The following is a 25291-nucleotide window of genomic DNA, read 5'->3' on the forward strand; positions in this document are numbered from 1 at the left end:
GACTACAAGAGATACAGTAACCAAATTTGGCACACAGATTTCTATATACCCCACGCAGATCAATTTTGTTTCAAATTTAAGCCACGCCCCCTTCCGCCCCCGCAAATCGCAAAAACCACCACACCCACATAAAATTGTACGTTTTTTGTGGTCATTAAGGTTATTTTTTATTATTATCTATTATCCCACTAAATCGCAGCTAGATCGAACAAGTAGAATCAAAGTAATACTAGTAATTCCATTAAAGCACTTTTATATATATTGAAATAAGTAACGGGTATTTTAGGGTCGGGATCTCGACCCGATTAAATATCTCAAGAATATTTTGATAGGTGCCTTTATTTCCATAAAGTTGGTTTAGACTCTAGACATATGATTTTAGGTTAAAATATACAAATTTTAGGAGAACTCGATTAGATGTCGTTATAGAAATATATTGAAAGCATAGTGTATCTTATCTATAGGAATTGTGTATCTCGAATATGAAAATGTTTTGGACTTGCTCTTGCATTTCGCAATCGAATACTCTAACCTGTTTAGTAGAAACCCAATCGCAACAGCTGTGCCCATTCTGGTCAACGATTACTCAACCTCGGAGTTAGAGACGGAGCCGAGGCTTGGACAATTGAAAGGTACATTGACTCTAAGCCTAAATTGCTTTATGCTTTATTTATCTTGAATTTTGTTTTTATTTTTCGCTTTTTTCGCTTTTTTTTGGTTTCTGTTTTTGTTTATTTAAATTGTGTTACGTGCTCAGCATGGTTAATCAGCAGATTGCAGCGAAAAACTGTAGAGAGCTCACTTGTAAGTGGGTTCCTGTTTGATCCATGAAGCGTGGAGCTTCGAGCTGCTACTATAAAGACGTGCGCCAGTGGAAAATGAAATGCGCAAAACCAAACGGAAGCACATCAAAGAAAATATACAATAAAAAAAGCTGCATAATAAATATATATATAAGTACACGTATGTGTCTACAAAGTATCTATATCTACTTATATAAAACACTTCCTTTACTGGCCATTGGCTTAATCATCGGAAATTGTCTGGACTTTGTTTAAACGTGCATGCTGAAAGTGCCAACTCCCAGCAGAAGACAACAAGTACTTGAAGTCAAGGTTTTACTGGAAGTGGAACGCAACTGAGGGGTCTAACTATAAATAAACCGGACCAGCATCTAAGAATAGAAAAGCAAAGAAATTTTCTTATAGCAAAAGTGAAACACTTTCGATAGAATATGAAAATTTTTAAGCATGTCTGATGCATTTTTATCAACCAAAGTTATAAATAGATATTATACAACTACGGAAATCGGATATAAATTTGTAAGATACATGAAAGTACTACCGTTAATATTCATAATCTAGGACAGGCGTAAATAAATCAAATAAAATTTCGCTTTTTATAAAAATTTGCACTAGTTCATATAGCTATAATTTATGACTTTTGAAATAGTTTTTAATGTAGATGCTGTTAAGGAGCTTACTTTCAGAAATTGTCTGCCTAATCAAAATCCAGAATATACGTATCAAATGTATGTTAAGGAATATCAAAAAGGATCTAGCGTCTACTGACTTTTAACGACGTTTATTTTTTCATAAGCTTTAAACTGCTATAACTTTGTCAAATCTTAACAGATTTCTTTGCTGAATGACAATTTTATCATTGTTTGGCCTCTATATAGATTCTGCATCAAAATCACTGTCCATTTTTTTCATACTTTCCCCTTGAAAAAGTTTAGAAAAATTATATAACAATATAAAAATTTGTCTGCATAAACATATGCATATTATATACATTTAAAAGCCATTTATATCTAAATAATATATATCTAAAGCTAAGTGCCCCATTATGCCGACGATTTTTGGTCAAGATTAGATGCAGGCAAAGATTACACACTGCCTTTTAGGGTAACTATCAAATTAATTTTATTTTCAGCTATATAAAGCTCATTTCATTTGCATAGAGTTAAAATAAAAAAAATAATAAACTTCTACTAAGAACTACAATCGCTGGAGATATTTGCGTTTTTGGGATTGGGCGCTACTGTTGCTATATCGGGAGTTTTGACGCTTGCGTTTGTCGGACTTTAATTTGTCCTCGCTCTTTTTCAATATTTCATCGAACGTTGCTTCCTTTGACTCAACAGATTTGGATAACTCAGGGCCTTCATCATCCACGGTTGTTTCAGCGGCATGTGGCGACTCAGTGGCTTCCGGGGATCCAACCTCCTCCTCCTCGTCGACGTCGTCATCTCCGTCTTTCTCAAGAGCTGCTTCACTGCTCATCTTTGTGGGCGTTGCTATTGTGCTGCTGGAGGAGCCTAGCTGGAAGGTTGGTTGCTGAAATTGTGGAGCAGTTGGTGATGATGTTGTTGCCGTTGTCGTGGGAGTCGAAGCTTCGCCAAACAGACGCATCCTGGGCTGCGACGTGGTTGGAGCCTGAGCGCCTAGTATCCTATTAAAGGGATTGAAGGGATTCAAACTGCCAAAGGGTCCAAAGGGATTTATCATCGGCGCCATGCCAAAGGGTCCACCCACTTGTGGACCCATGCCAAAGGGTGCTCCAACCTGAGGAGCAGACATGCCATAAGCCGAACCAGCCTGAGATCCGATGCCAAAGTGACCACCAGCTTGTTGACCCAACCCAAAAGGCGATCCAACCTGCGGTGCCATGCCAAAGGATCCTCCAAAAGAACTACCCATAACGGGCTCACGTGACATGGGAGTAGCGGCTGCAGCGGCGAACCGGGTACAGCCAGGTAGTGTGTGGGCTGTTGTTGTCCATAACAGGGCATGGCGATGATCACAGGCTGAAAGCTGGGACAAGTCTCGGCAGGTGCAGAGCAAGGACGATTACAGGAATTGCAGGCATTGCCATCAAATGGGGCACTGGACTTTGGATAGGCACTGTACGTGGGCTGAGCCGGAGGAGGCGGTGGCGTTGGTGGTGCTGGTGGTGGAGACACCTCAGGAGCAGTTGCTGCTGCAGCATAGGGCGATGGGTATGCTGGAGCCACAAGCGGCTCAGTGTGAGCCGCTTGCTGCAGTGGCGCTGCCTGGGCAACCTGTGGCTCCTGATGCCCCAAGCTTTCATAGAACGTGCGCATGATGTGATCCTCGTAATAGGGATGGGGAACAGGTGCCGGCTGTTGCAGCTGCATCAACATCATCGGCGGCTCCATGACGCCAATGGGTCTTCTGTACTGCGTATTCAGTTCCTCCGGCTGGAAACCCACATTGGGCATGGCCAGGACACCTTCATCCATGGCGACACGATGTCGACTGTCCATTAGAGATTGATATTCATTGCCATTGCTCGTTTGGCCGCTCGTAGGCTGCGATTTTCGCATCGGCGTTGTTTGCCCAACTGGCGGCGGTTTCTTAGCCCCTGCATCAGCATATGAAGTGGGCGTGGACGCTGGGCGTGGGCCTGCAAAAGTTCCGCCTGGAGCTGCTGCTGGGCCGCCTGCAGTTGGGTAAGAAACTGCTGGCAGGCCATATGATTGCGGAGCAGTCGCAGGCGGAAAGGAAGCAGCAGCAGCGGATCCATATTGAGCTCCATGGGATTGCTGACTTGACGACGGCGGCGTTGCCTTAGGATTGGATGCATCCTCATAGCTCGATGGGGCCGGAAAAAACCCAGCACCAAAGCTGGGGAATGATGAAAATGGCACCTGTGGTGGCAACTGTGCTCCTGGCTGTGGAAAGTTATAGATGGGCTGTTGCTGTTGCTGATGATCTGCTGCCTGAGGAGTCGCTGCTGGAGTGGCGCCATTGGTGAAATCCGCACCCTTGCACATGAAATAGGGCTCGTTTTGGGGTCCATTCGGCTGGATCTCCACACAGATTGTGGTCAGGGTGCGTTTATTACGATGCAGTGGCTCCAAATCCTCCTGACCCAGGCCAAGTGCCAGTGGGCAAAGCAACAACAGCAGAAGCAGCAGCTTCAAATGATGTGGATAATTGACCATTGCTTCCGTTTACTAACTTCCGTTGCAGATTTCACCGGTGCTTTTATACTCTGGAAGTGTGCCAATGATCAGGTTGTGTTTTCTCTTCCCATGTGAGAACATTACACTCCCACGACTCACCCACCAAAAATTCTTGTGAATCTTTCGCAATCCCTGTCAAAATGTTGCTCTTCTTGTGGCTTCTCCTTCGGCACCGCTCTGGTAATTGGAGTTTATTTCACTCGAAAATCGTAGCACTGAATAAAAACCTTTGCGACAATCCATTCTGCACGAACCTGTCCCAGAGGGTTCAATATGAATCAATTGCACTTTATTATGTGGGGTCTATTGATTTCCAGCCAAGACTTTGCTTTTTTACATTTAATGTGAAATTTTAGTTAATATAACCTAATTTTAAGCAGGAAATCAAAAGATTCAGAACAATAAATTATCTTAAAAGCATGGTCATCCATATCAACAGTGAAATGAATCCCATTATAATCTTAACAACATTAAGAATTTCATTTCATATAACATTTATTATGGAAAAGTTATACAAATTCCACTCAATATAACCTCAAAAATAATATCGTTCCTTCGCATAATCGAACATGTTATAGCAAACAAAACATATGAATTTATATCAGTTATTAGAATCATTAGAATTAGAAATCAGAATTATCTATCACCACTTGTAAAACAAACAAACTTTTGGCTATTACCATCAATTGCAGAGCATCCAAAATTTCAAATAATTATTATTTCTACAATATTGTGTTTTTTGCTTTTTTGAGCTGATCGTGGCAACTTTTCCCTATTTTGCAGTTCAACAAACTCTCAAATTGCGCACGAATTTGGACAGTCAGCAAAAGTTATCAAATATAATATGATACGACATGATATACATATGTAGGTATGTACTTATATTTTTGGTTGATGTAAGCTAACTTTGACTGTATCGAAAACTTGTCGGTCAGTTGGTCAAAGAGTGTTAGATTTCGCTGTACCATAATTTAAACTGACCTGTCATAGCAGCTAAGGCGATTATCGAGAGCCCCCTTCCCGATGTTCATATATACAGTATTTCAAGAAATTATTTTGACAAAAACGATTTCCAAATTTTTTTGTTTATTCTTAAAAATATATTTTAAATAAGCTATGAACAAAAAATAAATAAAATAAAATAAAATAAATAAACAAAAAATCTATGAAAATATTTTTAATTTTTTTGCAAAATAAAATTGGAAAAATATGAATTTAGGCAAAACATAGTTAAGTATAACTGTAAACAAATCTTGCGTGTGTTGAGAATTTCAAATTACCTAGCTCCCTGTCTCTCTAAATGACCAATCTTCCCCTTAAAGTTAGCAACCACAAAACATCGCTTTCATTTAACAAAAGTGCTAAACACACTTGAAGTGGTGGAAAGGGCGGAAGAGAGGAACATGAAATGAAGGAAGGAAGGAAACGCCAGTTTCGCATAATATATATGTATGCATAGGTGTAATATCTATGGGCACGTGCCACGTCATCCTTGTATTTCTTACTCAACTGTGTGACGAACTGACAGCGCCACTTACTCACATTTACTCCATGTCGGCATAGACCAAGTGACTGGCTCTAAACATGGTTAAGCGTCCCCTCTCCGAACTAAGAGAACCGCACCCATTGCGAGGTCGGAGGTAGCCTGTGTTGACGCTGCACAGCAGTTAAACATGTGTTGACACACACACACACACACATGCATTTCATAATTATCATCAACATCAGCATTATTATCATCAATACGCAGGTTATCACCCGACTCCCAAGCACCCCGCTCTTTCCTGTCCCGACGCGTAGTTTTGGGCGCGGTCGTTGTAGCGTGCAACGCCCGTCACCTTCATCAAGTTCTTTTTTCCCTTCTTCTTTCTATTTCTCTTTTATTTGCGGTATCAACCTTATCGCTAGGGTATTTCTTTGTGTTTTTGTTCTGGGTCATTTTATAGATATGAGCTAACTAGTTGGTATATATGAAATACATTTAGTTCCACGCCGATTTAAGTTACTTAAGAAATACATTTAAGCATTGCAATTTGTTTATATCAATGGAAAAAAATATATTTATATCTATTTATTCATATTTAAAGGGTTTTTATTTAACTTTTTTTGCTTTTTATAGAATCAAATGTAACATATTCTATCATACATTTTAGAAATTGCTTAGCGTATAATATAAATATAAATGTTAAAAAAAATATATTAAAATTACCTGGCATTAATTTCATTACCTTCAGTAAATTTGCATTGATTCCATTATTTAGATTTTTCTAATATGAAACATTTTGAAAACAAATATTTTGAAATTACAAAAACATTACAGATTATTTTAGAAAACAAACACTTATATTTTATAAAATTTATGCAAAGATTTAAGATACATTTGAGAATAAAGATAAAAGTAACCGTCTTGAAAAAACATTTATTTAAAAATAAACTTGGAAAAATATTCAATGTCCCAAAATTTAAATCGTTTAACAGTATCCTTATATATTCTAATCATATTCTAGTCAGACAATGAAAACTCGATACATTTAAATAATTAAGGACATTTCAAAATTATAAAGCTTTCATCATTTCTTGGAGAGTCATTGATATATAAATTTTAGTATAGTAGTATATAGTTTTTATGCAATATTTTTAAGTCGCGATCGTATTAGTGTTTTTTATAAAATATGGACAAGAATAATAAGCAAGTGTCGCAATTTCGGCCGACATATATATCAACAAACCAAAAAACACCGTTTGTGGAACTGTATGTGACTTCCGTGATTTCGGCACTTGCCGGAGAAACCATCGCCTATCCCTTTGACGTGTGCAAGACCCGAATGCATATTCAAGGAGAGATCGCAAGCAAAACGGCGACTCCTCTTAAATATCGTGGCATGTTGGGTACAGCTCTGGGCATTATCAGAGAAGAGGGTGTTCTTAAGCTATACGGAGGACTGACGGCCATGATGCTCAGACACTCGACATTTACCGGCCTTAAAATGTTCTTTTATGATAATCTTCGTGAATTTATGATCACCACTAACAAAGATGGCCAACCACAATTAACGTTTTTCCGGGGAGCCGTTTGTGGCATGACAGCAGGTGCTTTGGCCAACATGTTATCCTCACCCGTGGATCTTGTCAAAATTCAAATGCAAATGGATGGCAAGCGACGTCTTATGGGAGAGCCCGCAAGAGTTCAAAATGTCTTTCAGGCCTTTGGATCAATCTATGCCGTCGGTGGAGTTCGCGGCTTGTGGAAGGGCACTGCGATAAATGCCACACGTGCAGCTCTGGTCACACTGGGTACGAGAAACTCTTCTTCTCGTCAGTGAGAAAAGATCAACCGAATTAATGTACACTTTCTTCTTCATTCTCAGGCGATCTTAGTGCCTACGATCTGAGCAAGCGTCAACTTATGCGGCTTTTGGAAATGCCCGATAATCGACTTATACAATTTATGGGGGCGATGATAGCTGGCTTAACCAGTGCCGTTCTTAGTACACCCGCAGATGTGGTCAAGTCGCGGATTATGAACCAGCCGACAGACGATAAAGGCATTGGTCTGCACTACAAGGGAACAATTGACTGTTTCACCAAACTATATACGGAAGAAGGCTTCTTTGCCATGTACAAAGGCTTTCTACCCTATTGGTTACGAATTGGTCCCTGGGCCTTGGTATTCTGGACAACCTTTGAACAGATTCGTCGCTTTCGCGGCGATGAGGGTTATTAAAAACGCGAAAGGTTTTTTATATCTTAACGTATGACGAAACTGTTTGTGAATCGGACAAAATAAATGTTTTAAATTTTTAGTATAGCACAGAAAAAATTCTGTTTCATTTTATATTTAACGAGGGGACAGAAGTCTAAAAGGAACCAATACTATTTTGACCAGAAGTTCTACTGTGAATCCCAAATCATTAAAATGGTCAAAACTTTATTATAATTTAACATTTAAAAAAATGGTTCATTGAACATTTCAAATAAGCTTTTGACATATCAAAAGATTTCAATATTAAACTTTAAATTATATAAGAAAAATAAATTAAATAGTTTAAATGTCATTCATAATATTATATTTAAAAATCGTTTGATATTTATAGACATAAAGCATTTTTAAATTAAAAACCAACTATCCTGTAACTAATTTAGATTTAGAAATTGTTTGAATTAGAGACCCTAAAAGGATTTTGTATGTATCTAAGATTATTGATGATTTATTCAATATGAGTTAAAAAATAAATTTTTTTGTAAATCTTGGGCTTATAATTCGATCATTATAAAAAAAAATAATTATTAAGAATTATTTTCATTGATTTATACATGTAGATACAAGTTATTCGGTTACAGCAGGCGACGCAATTGAAAAAGTTAAAATATGAAAATGAAAATATTATAAATACATGCATTACAAAATTGACAACGATCTAACAAAATTTTAGTTATTTAAGTTATTTAATGCTGAACAATTTGCGATATTAAACTAGTTTGCATTTTTATATTTAGATAGTATAATTTTAAAAATTGATTGAGTATGGATAACTGTGATAATGTGTGGAAAGGTCGTGCATTGGGACCATATGGACCTCCCTCATATGTATCGACAAATACGAAAACACCCTTCCCGGAACTTTATGTATCCGTGTTGCTGTCTGCGTGCACCGCTGAAATAATTGGTTATCCCTTCGATGTGTGCAAGACCCGAATGCATATTCAAGGAGAGATCGCAAGTAAAACGGACACTCCGGTTAAGTATCGCGGCATGGTGGCGACTGCCATGGGCATTATCAGAGAGGAGGGAATCCATAAACTTTATGGCGGCATCTCGGCCATGGTCTTTCGACATTCGGTCTTCACCGGTCTCAAGATGTACTTATATGACTCGCTGCGCGAAAAAATGATTGTTATTGATAAGGATGGTAAATCACAATTGCCATTTCTACGTGGCGCCGCTTGTGGCGTTTTGGCGGGCGCTGGAGCCAATATGGTATCCTCACCCACGGATCTCATCAAAGTACAAATGCAGATGGAGGGCAAGCGACGTCTAATGGGTAAACCACCCAGAATTCACAATATCTTCCAGGCACTTACCTCAATATATAATAATGGTGGCATTCGCGGCTTGTGGAGGGGCACGGTGCCAAATTGCACGCGAGCAGCTCTGGTCACAATGGGTAAGTGAACCTTGATTCTTATACTTCAGCCCCCATGTCAAATCAGCGATTCCAATTTCAAGTTCAACTTAAATTTAAAAAATTCAATCTGTAAAAATGATCTAAGTGTACTAAAAATGCATGGAAACAGAACAAACTTTTATTTTTAATTTTTCGTATTAATTTTATTTTTCTTATTTTGATTACAAACTATAGAATAAGATTCACGTTCATCTTAATTTTATTATTTAATATAATAATTAAAATCTAAATCATAAATGGATTGTAAATAACATAAATTTAAAATATTCAAAGGAAATACAAATAAACTTGACTTCATTATTAAATATAATAATAGAAAATCGAAAATATAAATTGATTGTAATAAACTAAAAATTAAAATATATTAATAAAAACAAAAAGAAATAGAATATGCCTTAAATAATGGTAGCTTGTAAAAAAATAATACATTTTATTTTCATATTTAACATTTTAAATTAGCTAATTTATGATTTTAAAATAATAATAGAAATGAAATTATTATTTCAAATTTATTTTATTGAGATAAAAAACTGTGTTGTGTATTTTTCAAATCGCTTCATATATGTATAATTTTGGTGTGCTGTAGCTCAAGTTTCTACCTCTTTCTTTACAACCACGCTAACTTTTTAATTATTGCTTTCTTTTCTTAGGCGACGTCGCTTGCTACGATCAGAGCAAACGTCGTCTTATGGTGCTATTGAACTCTCCCGATAATCGACTCATACAATTTTTATCGGCGATGTCAGCCGGATTTGCGGGGGCTGTGCTTTGCACACCCGCAGACGTGGTCAAATCCCGGATCATGAATCAGCCGACGGATGAAAAGGGTCGTGGCCTGCACTACAAGGGCATGATTGACTGTTTTTCCAAGCTGGTGCGAGAAGAGGGCGTTACCGCGATGTATAAGGGCTTCTTACCCTTTTGGTTGCGAGTCGGTCCCTGGGCCATGGTCTTTTGGACGACCTTTGAACAGATCCGACGTTCCCGTGGTGATGAGGGATATTAAATGAATCAAAGTGCGCTTCGAAATTTCTGTTCATGTCAAATTTAATGTGAAGTATTGTTATTAAATCACATTTTATTAAAATTTTTGGTTTTTTATAATGGATAAAGATGAGAACAACTATTGGCATATGCGGACACCTTACGATACGACTTTGGTACCCAAATTACGTAACTCCCAAGAGCAGATATCTATGGGGAATCTGTTCCAATTGTACACGAACGCATTTATAGGCGCCAACATCGCGGAGGCTTCTGTCCTTGCTCTAGATGCGACCAAAGCAACAGTTCACGCCGGGATTTCGGCACTGATCCTTCGGAATTTCATGTTCCATTCGTTACGTGTCACGTTGTACGACGTCCTCCGGCGTAGAATCATTTACATTGATGCGGAAAACCAGGAGATGATCAACTTTCCGTCAACTCTCATGTCCGGCAGCGCTGCTGGATGTATTGCCCAGGCACTTTTCAATCCATTCGACATGATCAGGGTGAAAATTGAGGAAAACAAAACTTCCAGTTTAATGAGTGTGCTTAAATCCATACATAGGAATTCTGTTATATGGAGAAATGTGGGATACCGCTGTCCACATGCCTGTCTCTTGACTGCCGGCGATGTGGCCGCCTATGATCTCAGCAAACGGAATTTTAAGAAATATCTACAGCTGAAGGAGCAGCTACCGCTCCACTTCGCATCTGCCCTCGTCGCCGGACTTGTTGCCAGCTTACTCAGCCATCCGGCGGACGTGATCAAGTTCCGTCTTTTAAACCAACCAACTGATAAGAAGGGCATAGGTTTGTATTATAGAAGATCCCTCGAATGCCTCGTCAAATTGATGCGAGAGGAGGGTGTCTTCAGTTTGTACAAGGGTCTCTTACCATGCTGGCTGAGATTGGGTTCCTGGTCAGTGTTATTTTGGCTGTCAGTAGAACAATTTCAATTATGGGAGGGTCAAACGGGATTCTAAAAAAGTTACATGTTACAATATGTGGATTTAAAAGTGAAACCAGGGTCAGTAATGTTTTGGTTGGCAGTGAAACAATTACGTAAATCAGAGACCCAAAACTACTGTTATTGATAAAAAAAAAAAAATATTTACTAATTTAAGATTCAATTATACCAAATTTTTTGTCAATAATCATGAATAAAAATAAAGTTTTAGGGCTGATTCAATCAAAATCAGTTAAACTAAATATGTTTTTAAAAATCAACAATAACAATTATAACAATGATCTATGATGGATAAATGTCTTAATAGTCCTGAAATAACTATGTAAAGTGATATATTACTTTTCCCTCATAGCAGTTCTTCTCTCACTGAATGTGGCTAATTTTGAGCGACTTTAATTATGAATTTCTGTCATGGATTTAACTTTCAGTTCAGCATTGACGAACAACAAAATTGTTAGTATATTTTTTTTTGTTTTTTGTGATTTCTTTTAGAATAAAATTATCTGTGATGGATAAAGATGTATCTCAAGATTATCCAAGGCTTAAGAATTCCGTGCAGCCCGTCAACAAGTCGCATTCTCCTGGTCTCCCCCTAGTCTATGCTAACACTTTCCTGAGCGCATCATTTGCGGAGCTTTTCACATTTCCCCTGGACGTAACCAAGACGCGTTTGCATTTGCAGGGCGAGGCGGCTGAGACGGCAGGCAAGGGACGTGCCTCACGTGGCATGTTGGGGACCTTCCTTGGCATGGCGCGTGAAGAGGGATTGCGTGGAATTTACGGCGGACTCTCTGCCATGATTATCCGAAACTTGTTCTTCAATGGACCTCGTGTTGTATTTTACGATTTCATAAGGCAACAGCTCATCTACGTTGACAATCAGGGCAAGGAGGTGTTAACTGTATTTCGTGGCTTCCTGTCGAGTTGCCTGGCGGGATGTGCGGCCCAAGCCATTGCCAATCCTTTGGACATAGTCAAAATTCGAATGCAAGTTGAGGGAAGACGACGTTCTCTTGGCTATCCGGCGCGTGTCAGTAACGTAAAACAGGCATTGGAGTATATCTATGCAAAGGGCGGCGTTAAGGGCTTGTGGAAGGGCGTGGGTCCTAGCTGCCTTCGGGCCATGCTACTGACAACCGGTAAGCAATTGTCTAGTTACCACTTTAATCAAATTAAACAAACAGAAATACCAAAAGTTTTATATTTGATATGGTTTTATTGTAAAGTTAAAATTAAAAATAGAGTCAGATTTTAAAATTTTTATTAAAATTATTTCATTTAACTTCACTATTATTATATTATGTATTATATTATTATTATTTCGATTCAAACTTAATTTTAGTAATTTTAGTTAGTAGCAATCTTAAAGTTTTAAGAACAGAACGGCTTATATTCAAGTACGGACGTATCTAATTTTAGAATTTATATTAAAAAAGATTTTTTTTAATTTTAATTTTAAAATTTGTAATGAGACTATATTGATTATTGTAAATCAATATTACAAAAAATTTTAAATGTTTTGGGAATATTATTGGAATTCATTTTTTGAACATTAGAAACAATAGAATTAAAAAGATAGTTTTAATTTGAAATTTGTATAATTTAATAGTTATTTTATTTAGTTCACTTAAAAGTTGTTTTAATATTTAAAAAAAAAAGTCAACAAAATAATATTTTAGAAATCAAATTATATGCTTTACGGTCTTTACAGGCGACGTAGCTTGCTACGACTTGAGCAAACGAAATATTATGTCTGTATTTAACCTCGAAGATGGCCGCTTTGTTCAGTTCCTGGCCTCGATATCGTCCGGATTAGCAGCCGGGGTTTTGAGTACGCCCACCGATGTGGTCAAGTCGCGTATCATGAATCAGCCGGTCAACGAAAGTGGTCAAGGAATGCACTACAAGAACGCTTTTGACTGCTATTACAAGCTGATTACGCAGGAAGGTATCATGGCAATGTATAAGGGATTTCTACCCTGCTGGTTGCGTGTTGGTCCTTATAATATATTTTTCTGGATTGCTTTTGAACAACTGCTCAGAATGCAGGGCCAAAGTGGCTTTTAAGCTACGATACCCTCCATTTGTTATGTATATGTGCATATGTATGTATGTATCAGGAGTAGAGCTGAATTTGATAAGAAGAATATCACAGATAGAAATGGACAGAAAATAATATATAAAATGCGATTAATGTACTCGGATCTGTCATTTGCATATCGATTAAAAATAAATAATATTGTCATCTCTCTGTACGTCGCCCAGCCCTATATTAAACTTTAAATCGAATTCAAAACGATGCAAAGCCAGGCAATGGCATCACCTATTTTTATTGACGCTTCAAAATCGTATAAAATTACATGTGCTTTATACAAATTTGCATAATTTATTAAATGAATTAATGTGTGTGTATGTGTTGATTTCCAGCTGCTCTTGCCCCGCAGTCAAACAATTTAAATTTTGCCGTTAGAGCTATAAATAAAAAAAAAAAAAAAAACACTAGCCACAAATTGATGTAGAAAGACGATGCGAGAAGAGGCAACTCTAAAAAGACAAGTTTTTTCAATAACAACAATAATAATATTGTGTGTGATTAATTGTGCAACCGATAAAAGCCGAGTTGAGTCTGATGCTGATTTTCACCAAGTAGAAAAATGAAACTCATTTAAAAGCGAAAGTGCCAAACATACAAACGACTGTTGAATTCCAACCATTCAAATATTTTTGTATGTGTATTCGAAGCTGAATATATGTACATCCAAAAATGTAGAAAGATTTTCTCAATTTTTCTGGGTCGCAAGAATGTTTAATTTGGGTCAATGTTGTTGGCCTGAGCCAAAAGAAATGCCAAAAATGACAATTGCTGAAAGAAAAGTAGCTGTAAAAAAAAACGTGGGGGCCATCAAGCAAGTAGGAAAAAAACCATACATATAATTCCATATGTATGTTCTTTCAATGTGTATGTGGATAGACAAAAATATATTTATGAAATAATTGCGCACTTGCGTCATGCAACGTAGATAAAAATATGCTGACAATTTGCCTAGAATAAAATTCACAACGCCATTTCCATGAAGGCAGAGCAATGCCTCTTAAATTAATTAACAGCTGACACAAAGAATTCTACAAATGTTGAGCAAACCAAAAGAGATTTTCAAACAGGCGCGAATGAAATTGCCACACGTCGATAACAGGGTTCATTGATCTATCGATTTGTCAAACACGCACAGACACACACACACACACTCACGCAGCCACTAACAAAAGAACAAACCTGTGGCAGCGCCTTTGGTAATAAAAATTCAAATAAAAACACTTGGCATCTTTTTATTTTTATGAGCAGAATTTTTTTCACGCTCTGTTTTTTATTTCAATAGTATTAAAGTATCGTATTATATATGTTTCTCATTTTCTTTTTAATTTTATATTATATTCAATATTTTTGCATTCATTATTTTTTTTGTCATGAATTTTGTTTGCTTTTTGACGCTTGTACGTTAAATGTTTGAAGGGGGGAAAGATGTCAAAATAAAAATATGTAGGACTTTTGTTTAACTAACATAAAAAGCCATTTAATTATGCATGATTTGTAGTAAGTAATTTTAATTTTTTGTATATTTAATTTTTCTTCAAGTCGCATGTAAATGTATGTGTTGTTAATGGCAATTTATTGCCGATTTGTTGTTAATTCAGCAATGAATGATGATCCTGAAATGCGCTTACACAACACAGCAGGCTGGCAGGAGACGGACAAGTGTTGCACAGCTTTCAAAAGTGTAATTACCGTTTATCGATAAATATGTATGTTTATTTTTAGCATTTATTTTAGTATTTTTTTTAGGTTTTTGTATTTGTATGAATATAGCAAAATTACAAACATGAAAAGCGCATACAGAGAGCAAATGGCGCGTGAGTCCAAGTATTATTATGTATGTTAATATGTATGTATCTATATATGTATGGCTAGATGAGACGGTTGGAAAACGGAATACGAGTAATGTGCGTGTTGGTGTGTCGGTGTTTTCTTTTCGTTTTGTTTTTAAATCTGTTTATCGAACCCAATGATGAGCGTTTTTTTAAATATGGCTAAAAGGCTGTCGTTTTTTAACATTTACACATTTCTCAAAGTTCTCTTGTATAAAAAATGCTACCACAGCGGCTGATTTTATTTTGTTTTTTTTTTCTTTTGTTGTATGTGTATGTATCTTCCCTGCCACATAAAAATAGAGCTTCATGATTCTCCAAATAGTTTACATATATAAATATATATATATTTATTTATATTGGTTGGTATTTTCCTGTGTATTTTCGCTGCTTGACTGACTGACTGACTCATCACTCTTTCTCTCTTTTCTCTTTCATTAATGTCTTTTTCTTAACACCCCCTTTTTCTCACTCACTCTCACTAAACTGTGTGTGTATGTGTACATAGATCAGTGTATATATGTATCTATATTGCTGTACAAAAAAGTGATTAAAAATTTGCCTGCGTTGCTTTGCGTTGTTGTTGTTGTTTACAAAATACTCTCCAGTACAATTACTTGAATTTTGAGTTTACGTTTTTTGTTTTTTTGTTTTTTTTTTATTATTTTTATCGTATGAACCAAAGATGTTTAAATATAATAATGCAGATTTTTATAATTTTGTTGTAGGTGTTTGGGTACTTTCTTATATCTTCCGACATCGTATTTTCTTTTTTTAAACTATTTTTGACCACAATTACCTCAAAATGTTTCTTGGCATTTTTCATAAATTTAAATATTAATATTACTTTTTTTTTAGTTATGTAGTTCATTTACGGATTCTTATCGAAATTGTTGCTGTGTTGTTGGTGTGTTGGTTGTTGTTGATGGTGTTGTGTTGATTTTATTTCGTATTTTCTAGTACCCGCAAGTAATCAGATAATCTCCAAGTTTCTCCACCACGGAAGCGGCCTGTTGCGGCTGCACAGGATCCTCGTAGATGGAAACGATGACGGCTGCAAGAAAAGAAAATTTCAAATTTAATTCAAACTGTTATACAAATATCGATTTGAATCGATAGTCGATTATTTAAGGCTAGCATGAACTTCAGACATTATCATCCGCTGAAATCTCTTAAGCTATGTCAATATGGCACACACACACTCCAATAGAATGACAGAGAGAGAGAGAGAGAGAGAGAGCGAGACAATCATCTTGAGCCGCTTTATCCGGTTGACAATACAACATAGACCGAATGTGTGGAGAAAGCAAAAAAAAAAAAGTCGGCAGTAATAGAGAAACAAGAACTAACTGTATTTTACACAACATCATCAGCAAGCAAATTATGAATAAAGCGATCAATAAAATGAGAGAGACTCTCTGCCGGGTGAAAACCGAACAGACCGGCCACATAGCACACAAAATTGAATGACAAGTCATTAACTCTGCCAAGCAGCATGAAATGCTAAAATTCTTCTTTATAATATTGAAGAGGTTAATACATTAATCAAATGATGGTAACCCAATTGATTGAAGAATCAGGCAAATTAAATCAAAACCTACCAGAGTCAAACAATTTATTAACAGGGGTCAATAAACCAAATGTCTACGAGCGAGTGCGAGCGAGATAAAGATAAATACACACGTAGGCATACACTTGTGGCGCTTTGTGTCAAGTGGGTGGCAGGTGCTGCCACACGAAAGAGAGCGAATGAGATTGCGAGAGAGAGAGAGAGAAAACTGTCGCCAATCGATAACTGATTGGCGATAATAGTTTGACAAAGAAAAACAATATTTCAATTTACACTTTTTGATTTCGAATACTTGCTCAGATCAGCTTTGCCTTCAAATAGTTCAAGCGTTGCTAACTCGATATTTTTGTTTGGACGATGTAACACCAGCATTTTATTTGCCACTAGAGTTGTTCATCTCAGTTCAGTTCAATTAAAGGATTTAGTTCAGTAGTTTAATTTTTGATGAACGAACAAATCTTTCATATAGTTCGTTCGTTCAATCAATAGATCTCAACTGAGTTGGTTTGAGGGACGCTGTGGTCTTACCATGTTATTGATATTGGTTTTAAGGAAGTTTCTTTTTGTTTATAATAAATTACCATAAGAAACAGAATTTAATTTAGGCTTTAATTTTTATATCTGTTATCAAACAATTTACTGATTTTTGATAAAAATTATGAATTTTATGTATTTTATTTTATTTATTATCAACAGTGTACCTCTAGCGAGATGTAATGGGTTCGAATCAAAAAAAAAATGTATTGGGATCTATTCATTGAACGATTTGTTTTGGGATCTATTCACTGAACGATTTGTTTTGGGATCTATTCACTGAACTAAATGACCTGCAATCAGGGATTTAGTTCGTTCGATCACCTCAGGGATTAGTTTAATAGATCTTAGTCCGAACGATTCGATACAACTCTAATTGCCACACACAAACATATACATATATATTTAGTTGCCATGGTTGTTGCATCATTTGATCAACGTTTAAGTTGCGGTAAATAAACTGCTTTGGTAATTTAATCGATTGTCAGTTGCTGTGTAATCGATCAGCTGTTCAAGTGGCAGACCCGAAAGCTTAAATTTAATGCCAAATAAAGACAAAGCAAGAGAGTCCAAAAGAGACTGATCTCAGGCGCCAACGCTCAACTAAATGTATATACACACACTCAAACACACAAACACACATTTGTAAAAATATACAAGTATGTAAGGACAGAGCGAGTCTAGCCAAAGACCAGTTTGCCATTTTATGCCATTTTCTTGCCTATTTCCATTTATGCTGTCGCTGTTGTTTTTGCTATTACCGCTTTTGCGGCTTATTCTGTGCAAAATTTGCACTTGAAATGGATTATGGCAATAACCTTGAGCTCTGCGGCTGCGGGCTGCTGCAGCGGGCAGCGTCGAAGCGCAACAGTTGCCGCAAAAAAAAAAAACAAATAAAATGTAGACAAATATGGAAGACGACGACGACGTAGGCAAACAAATTTCGTTTCATGGCACATACACCTATACAAACTATCACATTCACTCACAGTTTATACACTCAGTCCAAGATTTATTCTTACACCCGAAATATCAAAGTATTTGTCCCAAGTGACAGTTGACTCATAGAAAATCAAAATATTTTTTTAAAATATTTTTACAAATAATTATAATAACAATATGGAAAATTTGAGTGTTAAAAATGTTTAAAATTAGTGTACGAATAACTTATGTGCGCACATTTTTTGATTTTCATGTTATAGAAATTGTGGTTATATGGTTATATTTTTTGCAGAACTTAAAAAAAACAACTGCTCACATTATCTTTAAAAAAAAAAAATAAAATTGATTTATTAATGAAAATTTAATTTAGAAATGCCGTTGAAGTATAAAAGTGAGTGTACGAATTAAAGTTGGACTGACTGTATCATGTGTATATATCGTATGTGTGTGTGTGTGTAAGTAGATTGTTAAACTGACAGCTGCTTCCAAGATTTGCACAGCAACAACAATATTTTAGGCACAAGGTGCCAAAGCATGAAAAACACAATGAGTGAAAATTGAAACCTTGCTGCAGCTATAGCCGAGTTTTATTTTCTTAACTACATACATGCATAAAAGAGAGCATGTCACTCTGTTGATGTGTATGTGTGTGCGTGAGTGTTATGGACAGGGGGGGGGGGGCTGTCAGTTGACCGGAAAAATGGAGCAGCAAAACTGCGGCACATAATAATTGCCTATCATTTACAGCTCGTTTTGCTTATTGTTGTTGTTGTTGTTCTTGCTGTTACGTGGCAAACTGTAAAGAGCGCGTTAAATGCAACAAATTAGGCATAATATGTTTGGCTCTGTTGCTTTTGGTACTTAATGAGCCAACAACTCGCTCTCACTCACACAATCGCAATTTGCGTATCAAACATTAACAGATTAATTATGTAAATACATACATAGTACCAAAAATATACTAAAAATAATACAAATTTCTCATTTTTTAATGCTTATCGCAATGTTAGAGCTGAGGGCTACTGGCAAAGTCAAAATACTTATCTGTGGATTAAATTCTTTGCACCTACCTATACCTTGATAATGAAAGTAAAAAAAAAACATATATGTATATATGTATAAAAGAAATTCACAACTTATAACAATGTGTGCTTTATCGTTTTTGGCGGTTTGTTTTTTCATGACACGATATAGTCATTCCATTGTTCCCAGAGCTGTTAAGCTTTTTAGCAAAATATGTGCTTTTTTTAATATAACCTATTTTATCATTTCTAGTCATCGACTACAGAACTCTATTTAATTACAGAGAGTTGGCAACATGCAAATTTCTCTCTCAGTGTTTCAGGATTCTCCCTCATTTCAACGCTCTCTCCCTTTCCCTCTCTCTCTCTCTCTCTCTCTCTCTGTGTGTATCTCTGGATATTGTCACTCACCTTGTGTCGTCTTCATGCAGTGCACACCGCTCCTGCCGAGTTTGGCGCGAACAACGCGATCTGTGCCTGAGAGGTAAATGTACCGTTGGCCGGCTAGTGTTACACCGTTGCTGGTGAGCAGGTCCTGCTGATCAAAGCCGCTAATCAATTTGGCCAGCTCCTCCTTTGTAATCTGCAAGAAGACAGAGAATAAGAATCATAATTAATATCAGCTAGCTTTATGTCTGTGAGCCACCCTGTTAACGAACAGTGTTGAGTCACGCACGCATGCAATAAATTTTATGAATTTATGCGTCCTGCATATTTAAGTTTAGGAACATTTGTATGCGTCGTTGTATCCTTACAAAGAAACGCAGTAAGCTCTTTGTCACTCAGTCAGTCAGTTCGTCGCGTGGCGTCGTCGGCTTACAACATTAATTTTTGTAATCGGTTAAGGCCCACTCAAGCACACGCATACACACACAGACACACATATACATACACAGGCAAGCCCAGTATGGGAGAGCAAACAAAGGCAAGAAATATAAACCACCACTAATAAAGAAAACAGCAAACAACAAACATTTACCACCCATAAAATAATGATGACGACGACATCTGGTAACTCATTAACAAAATGTGCCACACGATGCAGCAACAACTAAAACTACAACTACAATAACATCAACAAGGAGCGGCTGACCATTGATTTTGTAGTTATAATTGTAACAACAAGTTTCTCAACACTTGCACAATGAACAGAGTTGCCATATCCCCACGAAATGTCATTAACATTAGCAGGACAAAAAAAGATTGCAGATTCCTTTTTGTTTTCGTTTGGATGGGAAGATTGTTGCCAAGCGCCAGCAGACACGACAAGTAATCAACAGATTTTTAGTAAGTATGATTAATAGTTAGTCATTTGTTTGGTCGCAGCGGCACATGCGCCACATTTGTTAATGCTGCTAGCTCTGTGACTAACTGAAGAGACAAAGAGAGAGAGAGAGCGAAATAGAGAGCACCGGCAAACAAAAAATTTTCGAGAAGTTTCCCATTTGAGCGAAAAAAAAATGTTTGTGCTTGAGTGAGATGAATGTGCTCAAAACAGAGCACACTGTAGAAAGCCGGTTTTTGCGAACAAAGCTAAGCTAAAGCGGTGCCAAAAAATGTTTAACAAATTAATCAAAAGCACTCAATCAAAATTATCAGCGCACAAAAATAATAGAACAAAAACTGAGTATAATAAACGAGCTGCGCCTGCAGGGAAATATCTGTCTATTTAAAAATAAATTGTTTAATTGCAACTCCAAATACCAAGGACAGCTTTTTCTTAAGCTTAAAAAGACTGCACTTATAACAACAACACAATAATACGAATTTTCGACTTATAAAGCTGGTTTTTATGGCCTAGTCGACACATTTCCATTTGTGTCTTTATATGTATGTACATGTGTGTGTTTTGCGAAATTCAAAACCAAAGTGTAAGACGCAAAAAAAACGTATTGATAAGCGAATCAAGAAATTGTTGCTCGAAGTTCGCCAACTCTCACACGCACATACACACAGAAAGAGACAAGCATACACACATCTGAAAAACAGTCTGGCAATGCCAAACAGCAGCTGATCTGTGCAAAAAGCAAAACCAAATAAAATACAAAAATATTTTCGATGAATCATGAAAATGTAACGAATCACATTCAGGTAAAAAATAAAATAATATTAAATGTAGGTAACTCCGGCAAAGGTATAAAGATTAAGATTCAAAGGCAAACGACAATAAGATACAAAACAACACAACGAACGGAGGCCACAAAATGAAAGTGATGTACACCGTGTGGAGAATTGCAAATACCAAAACAAATAGACGAAAACGAAAATGTAAAAAATCACTTTTACCCAATTTGAGGCTTAACAAACAGCTGTTTGCAAGTTTTCAAACCTAAAAACTTATTTAAATTAATCAAATTTATTAATTATATTAGAAAAAACATAATTTTTCTCATTGGTTGGATTTAGTGCCTAGATTTCTGTTTGGTGTTTAACAACACTGTCCGTGAGAGAATATATGTACTAGCAAGAAAGCCCAAGGGAGTGTCCCTGTGCCCCACCCGTTCAAAAATGAGAAGTAAAATAAAATAAAAGTGCCATGAATGGGAATGGGGCGCGCAACAGAGGCACAAACAAAGGATAAGGAGAAGCACATGGTTAGGCGATTGGTGGAGTCAGCAGGAAGTTGCACACACACACACAAACAAACAAACAAGCACACTCAAACACACATCCACATTAAGTAAATGCGAAAACGTGGCGCGCATATAAAAATGTAGACGCTGATGATGACGCGGCAATGTCGTTGCGTTTTTTGAGATACATTTCTTTTTCTTTTCGTTTCATTTTCAATCTACTCAAATGTGATAAAAAACATTTTTGCCGGCAGAGGAAACAGAGATAATAAACCAACATATATAAACTATTGAGTGAAGTATGTAAGAGTGTGTGTGTTGATAAATGCAAACAAGGCCGGTTAGTGGTTATACAAAACGAGAACGGACGAGTCCCTCTCATTCTCTCTTTGCATCTTTCGTTAACGAACTCAGTTTGCGGTAAATGCTCAAGAATGGGATAAGCGCTATCAAATCAGTGTTGAAAAGTGTTATGCCGGTCAGCTTACTCACTCACACACCCACACACTATCTCGAAAACAAACACCGCTCTCATCATTCAATGCAATCAAACACCTTTCAAACAAATGCACTCTATATGACGAATCATGCTTAGCTCAGCAGCTGAGTGACTAATCCACCTGAGAGTGAAGAGATGAATCACAAGTAAATCGAATCATTTATGTTTCTGATAATAATAAACGACCAGCTGCTTTATCACCAGCAACTAATTTGCCTGTCAACCGCTAATTGAGCTATAAATAAATAAAACAATCTGACAAACATAAAAGCATCACTCATAGCTTCTCTTATCAGTCTGTTATTAGTTATAATAATTGCATGAAAGTTTAATAAGCACGATTGAGTGTAAACTTTAGTTGCGTGAGTGTGTGTGTGGGGTGACAGACAGGGAGGCAGGGAGAGGCTGTAACTGCGCAGGCGGCTGTTTTTCATGAGTGTCACAAAGAGAGAGAGAGCGAGCCAGAGAGAAACAGAGCGCGTGCAGGGGTGCTCACCCATTTAGGGTGGGAGTTGCTTTATCAAACGAAATGAAAGTAATGATGGCGGACATACAACAACAATGAAAAGTTGAGAACAGAACACCACGTTAATATTTAATAATATATTAAAAAAGAAAAAAAACTTTAAATATTAAGCAACAAATGAATAGCTGGCCATGTAAATATGTAAATTTGAGTATAGTCTGAAAATTGACAAAAGTTGTCAGAACACTTGACTTAAAAGTCCTGCTGGGTACATGTGGCTCTCTCACTCTCTCTCTCTCTTTCTTTGTATGTGTGGGTGTGTGCAACTCTGATGGAGTATGCATTGTTGTTCTTGTTGTTGGTCACACCCTTGACATTGGCAAAAAAAAAAGAAAAAAGAAAGAAAGAAAACTTCATTGTCGCCGACGACAATTTGCAGGGCAAGATAAGTTGGATTATTTGTATTTGTACTCACCTCAAAGCCAGTGGACTGTGCCCAAATGTTGCCGTCGTGTCCGGCAATGCACGCCTTGGTAACGCACTGCGAGGCCAAAAGCTGATTATCAACATAATCTTGCCAGCTCATGATTGTAGTTTGTTGTTGTATTTGTTGTGGTTGTTTAAACTATTTTTTTATTTAATATATATATATTACACACACAAGTTACTTTGTTTCTTTTATATTTTTGTATTCTTTTCTTTTTCACACTTTTCACGCCACCAAGAAATTTAGCAAAGCGAGAGAAAATCGTCGATTTTCTATGTAATTTGTTTAAGGAAACTTATTTAAACTGCAATGAGAGAGGGTAGAAAAATGAGATGTAGAGAAATTAACGATAATTTTACGTCTTTCTAATACAACAACTTTGTTTTGCTGATGCAACCTTTTCAATACTCTATTATATCAATAAAACTTTTAAATCGGCGCATACTTCTTTTAATAACTCGCTGTAGCTTTAAAAACTCACACACACTAAACACAGCCAGCAAGAGATAGCACACGCACACACACACACTGTGAGCAGAGGTAAACCGTACGCAACAGCAGCAGCTCCAACACGTCCGACTTGCACAGAATGACAAAAACGATTGAATGCCAAATGTATGACGGCTGGCTCCAAGCATGGAAAACCGAACAGAAAAAGAAAAAAAAATAAACAAAAGCCACTCAGTCAGAGAGCGTGAGTCACAGCTGCCGCCGACGCTGACACTCTGGCCAAGCAATTCACTCAACGAGTGCAATGCCAAAAACAGTTTGCGCTGGAGTGTGTGCGAGCGAAATAGCGTATATGGCCGTTATAAATCGCCGACCGCGTAATGCAAATGAGTGAGTGAGAGCAGGCGATGACTCAACCGTCTCCTGACAGTTTCTATGAGTGTATGTGTGTGTGTTATGAATCGGTCTTCTTTCTGCCGCTGCTTGAGTGCTTTTCAGGCCGGTCGAGTAATCGACAACGACGATGGTCAATCATAAATTAAAAATAGACTTTTTAATTTGAATATGTACAGACATATGTATATGTACTATTAAATGATATATTTATCTTTAGGTGCTCCTATCATTGCATATGAATATAATGCATAAAAAGCGCAAGGCCAACAACCAATTTTTGACAAGTCATTTTTTCATCCAATGAGGCGGCGAGACACCGACCGGCTGCTGAACTTTTTTCACTTCATTTTTGCACACTTATACACTCAACAATACACACACACAAAAACGCTCAGCCAACGCCGTCGGCGAATATATGCTTCTGTGTGAGTGCCTGTGAGTGAGTCGGTCTTTCTTTTCTTACTTAATTTTGTACAAATACTACTCCCCAATTTTAGAATGCTTTAAAGCTTGAACTTAATATTCAATATCCAAAAATGATTATAAAAAATTCTACACATTCTTAATTAAACTGCATAAAATACGAACTTTTTGAAATCGAAAACTAACCCACACTTTTTTCACACGCTGTGCGATGCGGCGATGAAATTATACTGAATGTAGGGATGAACGGAAACATCGATAATTCGGTGTAATCGATAATAAAAGATTCCGATAGGTCCGGTGATGTAACTTAATGAATATTCGATAAATAGGTATATATATATATTTTTATGGTTTGTGGAAGCCCGAAATTGTTATAAAAATTATAGACTTACATAAAATTATTTATTTAATTGATTCTGTAAAATGGCTGTCAAACAATTTTTTAAACTCCATATCTCTTACTGCGTTTGATGTGAGTATGTCAAACATAGCTGCAATAATATTTATATATCTCGATCTTTATGTTCATAATAGTAAATTAAAATAATTTCATATTTTTTATAAATGATACAAATTTAAACGATTCACCTATTCGATGAGCAGATGCGTGCGACCGTATATTTAAAGTGGTAAAATACGGAATTAATAAAAAGTGGGAGATCGATGTTTTAAAGAATAACAAGCATACAATAATTTTTTGAATTTGTATAACAGAATATATGCAGAACAATTAAATTATTAATTATTGTTTCTAATTATAGTTTTTGCATTGGATATTAATAAAAAAAAAAAAAAAAAACTAAGGAAAACAGCGAAATTCGCACAACCACCAATAGATATCGATTCCATTAGATTCGAATGGCAGCACTGG

The 25291-nt window shown here is 36.7% G+C and overlaps 6 protein-coding genes across 14 annotated transcripts; 4 read left to right on the plus strand and 2 right to left on the minus strand.

Moving 5' to 3' along the window:
- Positions 1-1847: 1847 nt before the first annotated feature.
- Positions 1848-4209, minus strand: LOC117781582 (leucine-rich repeat extensin-like protein 5). Of its 3 annotated transcripts, none has more exons than XM_034618356.1 (2): positions 2730-4209; positions 1848-2694 (listed from the first exon to the last, which is right to left on the minus strand). In XM_034618356.1, exons 1-2 carry the CDS (start codon positions 3968-3970, stop codon positions 2001-2003), a joined length of 1935 nt encoding a protein of 644 aa, XP_034474247.1. In that variant the 5' UTR covers positions 3971-4209; the 3' UTR covers positions 1848-2000. The 3 variants fall into 3 exon arrangements, with proteins under 3 accessions (XP_034474247.1, XP_034474246.1, XP_034474245.1); XM_034618355.1 differs by having other exon boundaries at positions 2406-4020; positions 4095-4209; XM_034618354.1 differs by having other exon boundaries at positions 2406-4020; positions 4091-4209.
- A 2424-nt stretch (positions 4210-6633) lies between these two features.
- LOC117780531 (mitochondrial uncoupling protein 4-like) lies at positions 6634-7811 on the plus strand. The gene is made up of 2 exons (XM_034617093.1): positions 6634-7285; positions 7360-7811. The coding sequence occupies exons 1-2, from the start codon at positions 6664-6666 to the stop codon at positions 7713-7715; spliced, it is 978 nt and encodes a 325-aa protein (XP_034472984.1). The 5' UTR covers positions 6634-6663; the 3' UTR covers positions 7716-7811.
- A 659-nt stretch (positions 7812-8470) lies between these two features.
- LOC117781983 (mitochondrial uncoupling protein 4-like) lies at positions 8471-10258 on the plus strand. The gene is made up of 2 exons (XM_034618880.1): positions 8471-9156; positions 9828-10258. Exons 1-2 carry the CDS (start codon positions 8517-8519, stop codon positions 10181-10183), a joined length of 996 nt encoding a protein of 331 aa, XP_034474771.1. The 5' UTR covers positions 8471-8516; the 3' UTR covers positions 10184-10258.
- Positions 10259-10280: 22 nt separating this feature from the next.
- LOC117779924 (mitochondrial uncoupling protein 4C-like) lies at positions 10281-11147 on the plus strand. Its single transcript, XM_034616273.1, has one exon. It carries the CDS (start codon positions 10281-10283, stop codon positions 11145-11147), a length of 867 nt encoding a protein of 288 aa, XP_034472164.1.
- Positions 11148-11600: 453 nt separating this feature from the next.
- On the plus strand, positions 11601-13541 carry LOC117780622 (mitochondrial uncoupling protein 4C-like). The gene is made up of 2 exons (XM_034617223.1): positions 11601-12270; positions 12843-13541. The coding sequence occupies exons 1-2, from the start codon at positions 11640-11642 to the stop codon at positions 13196-13198; spliced, it is 987 nt and encodes a 328-aa protein (XP_034473114.1). The 5' UTR covers positions 11601-11639; the 3' UTR covers positions 13199-13541.
- A 1430-nt stretch (positions 13542-14971) lies between these two features.
- LOC117780623 (profilin) lies at positions 14972-24684 on the minus strand. 7 transcript variants are annotated; one of them, XM_034617226.1, is made up of 4 exons: positions 24604-24684; positions 23137-23452; positions 19535-19706; positions 14972-16109 (listed from the first exon to the last, which is right to left on the minus strand). In XM_034617226.1, exons 2-4 carry the CDS (start codon positions 23245-23247, stop codon positions 16012-16014), a joined length of 381 nt encoding a protein of 126 aa, XP_034473117.1. In that variant the 5' UTR covers positions 23248-23452; positions 24604-24684; the 3' UTR covers positions 14972-16011. The 7 variants fall into 7 exon arrangements, with proteins under 7 accessions (XP_034473117.1, XP_034473120.1, XP_034473122.1 ...); XM_034617229.1 differs by having other exon boundaries at positions 24583-24638; XM_034617231.1 differs by having other exon boundaries at positions 24608-24625.
- Between the last annotated feature and the right edge of the window lie 607 nt (positions 24685-25291).

This window comes from Drosophila innubila (genome assembly GCF_004354385.1).
Source record: "Drosophila innubila isolate TH190305 chromosome 2L unlocalized genomic scaffold, UK_Dinn_1.0 4_B_2L, whole genome shotgun sequence".
Taxonomy (NCBI): domain Eukaryota; kingdom Metazoa; phylum Arthropoda; class Insecta; order Diptera; family Drosophilidae; genus Drosophila; species Drosophila innubila.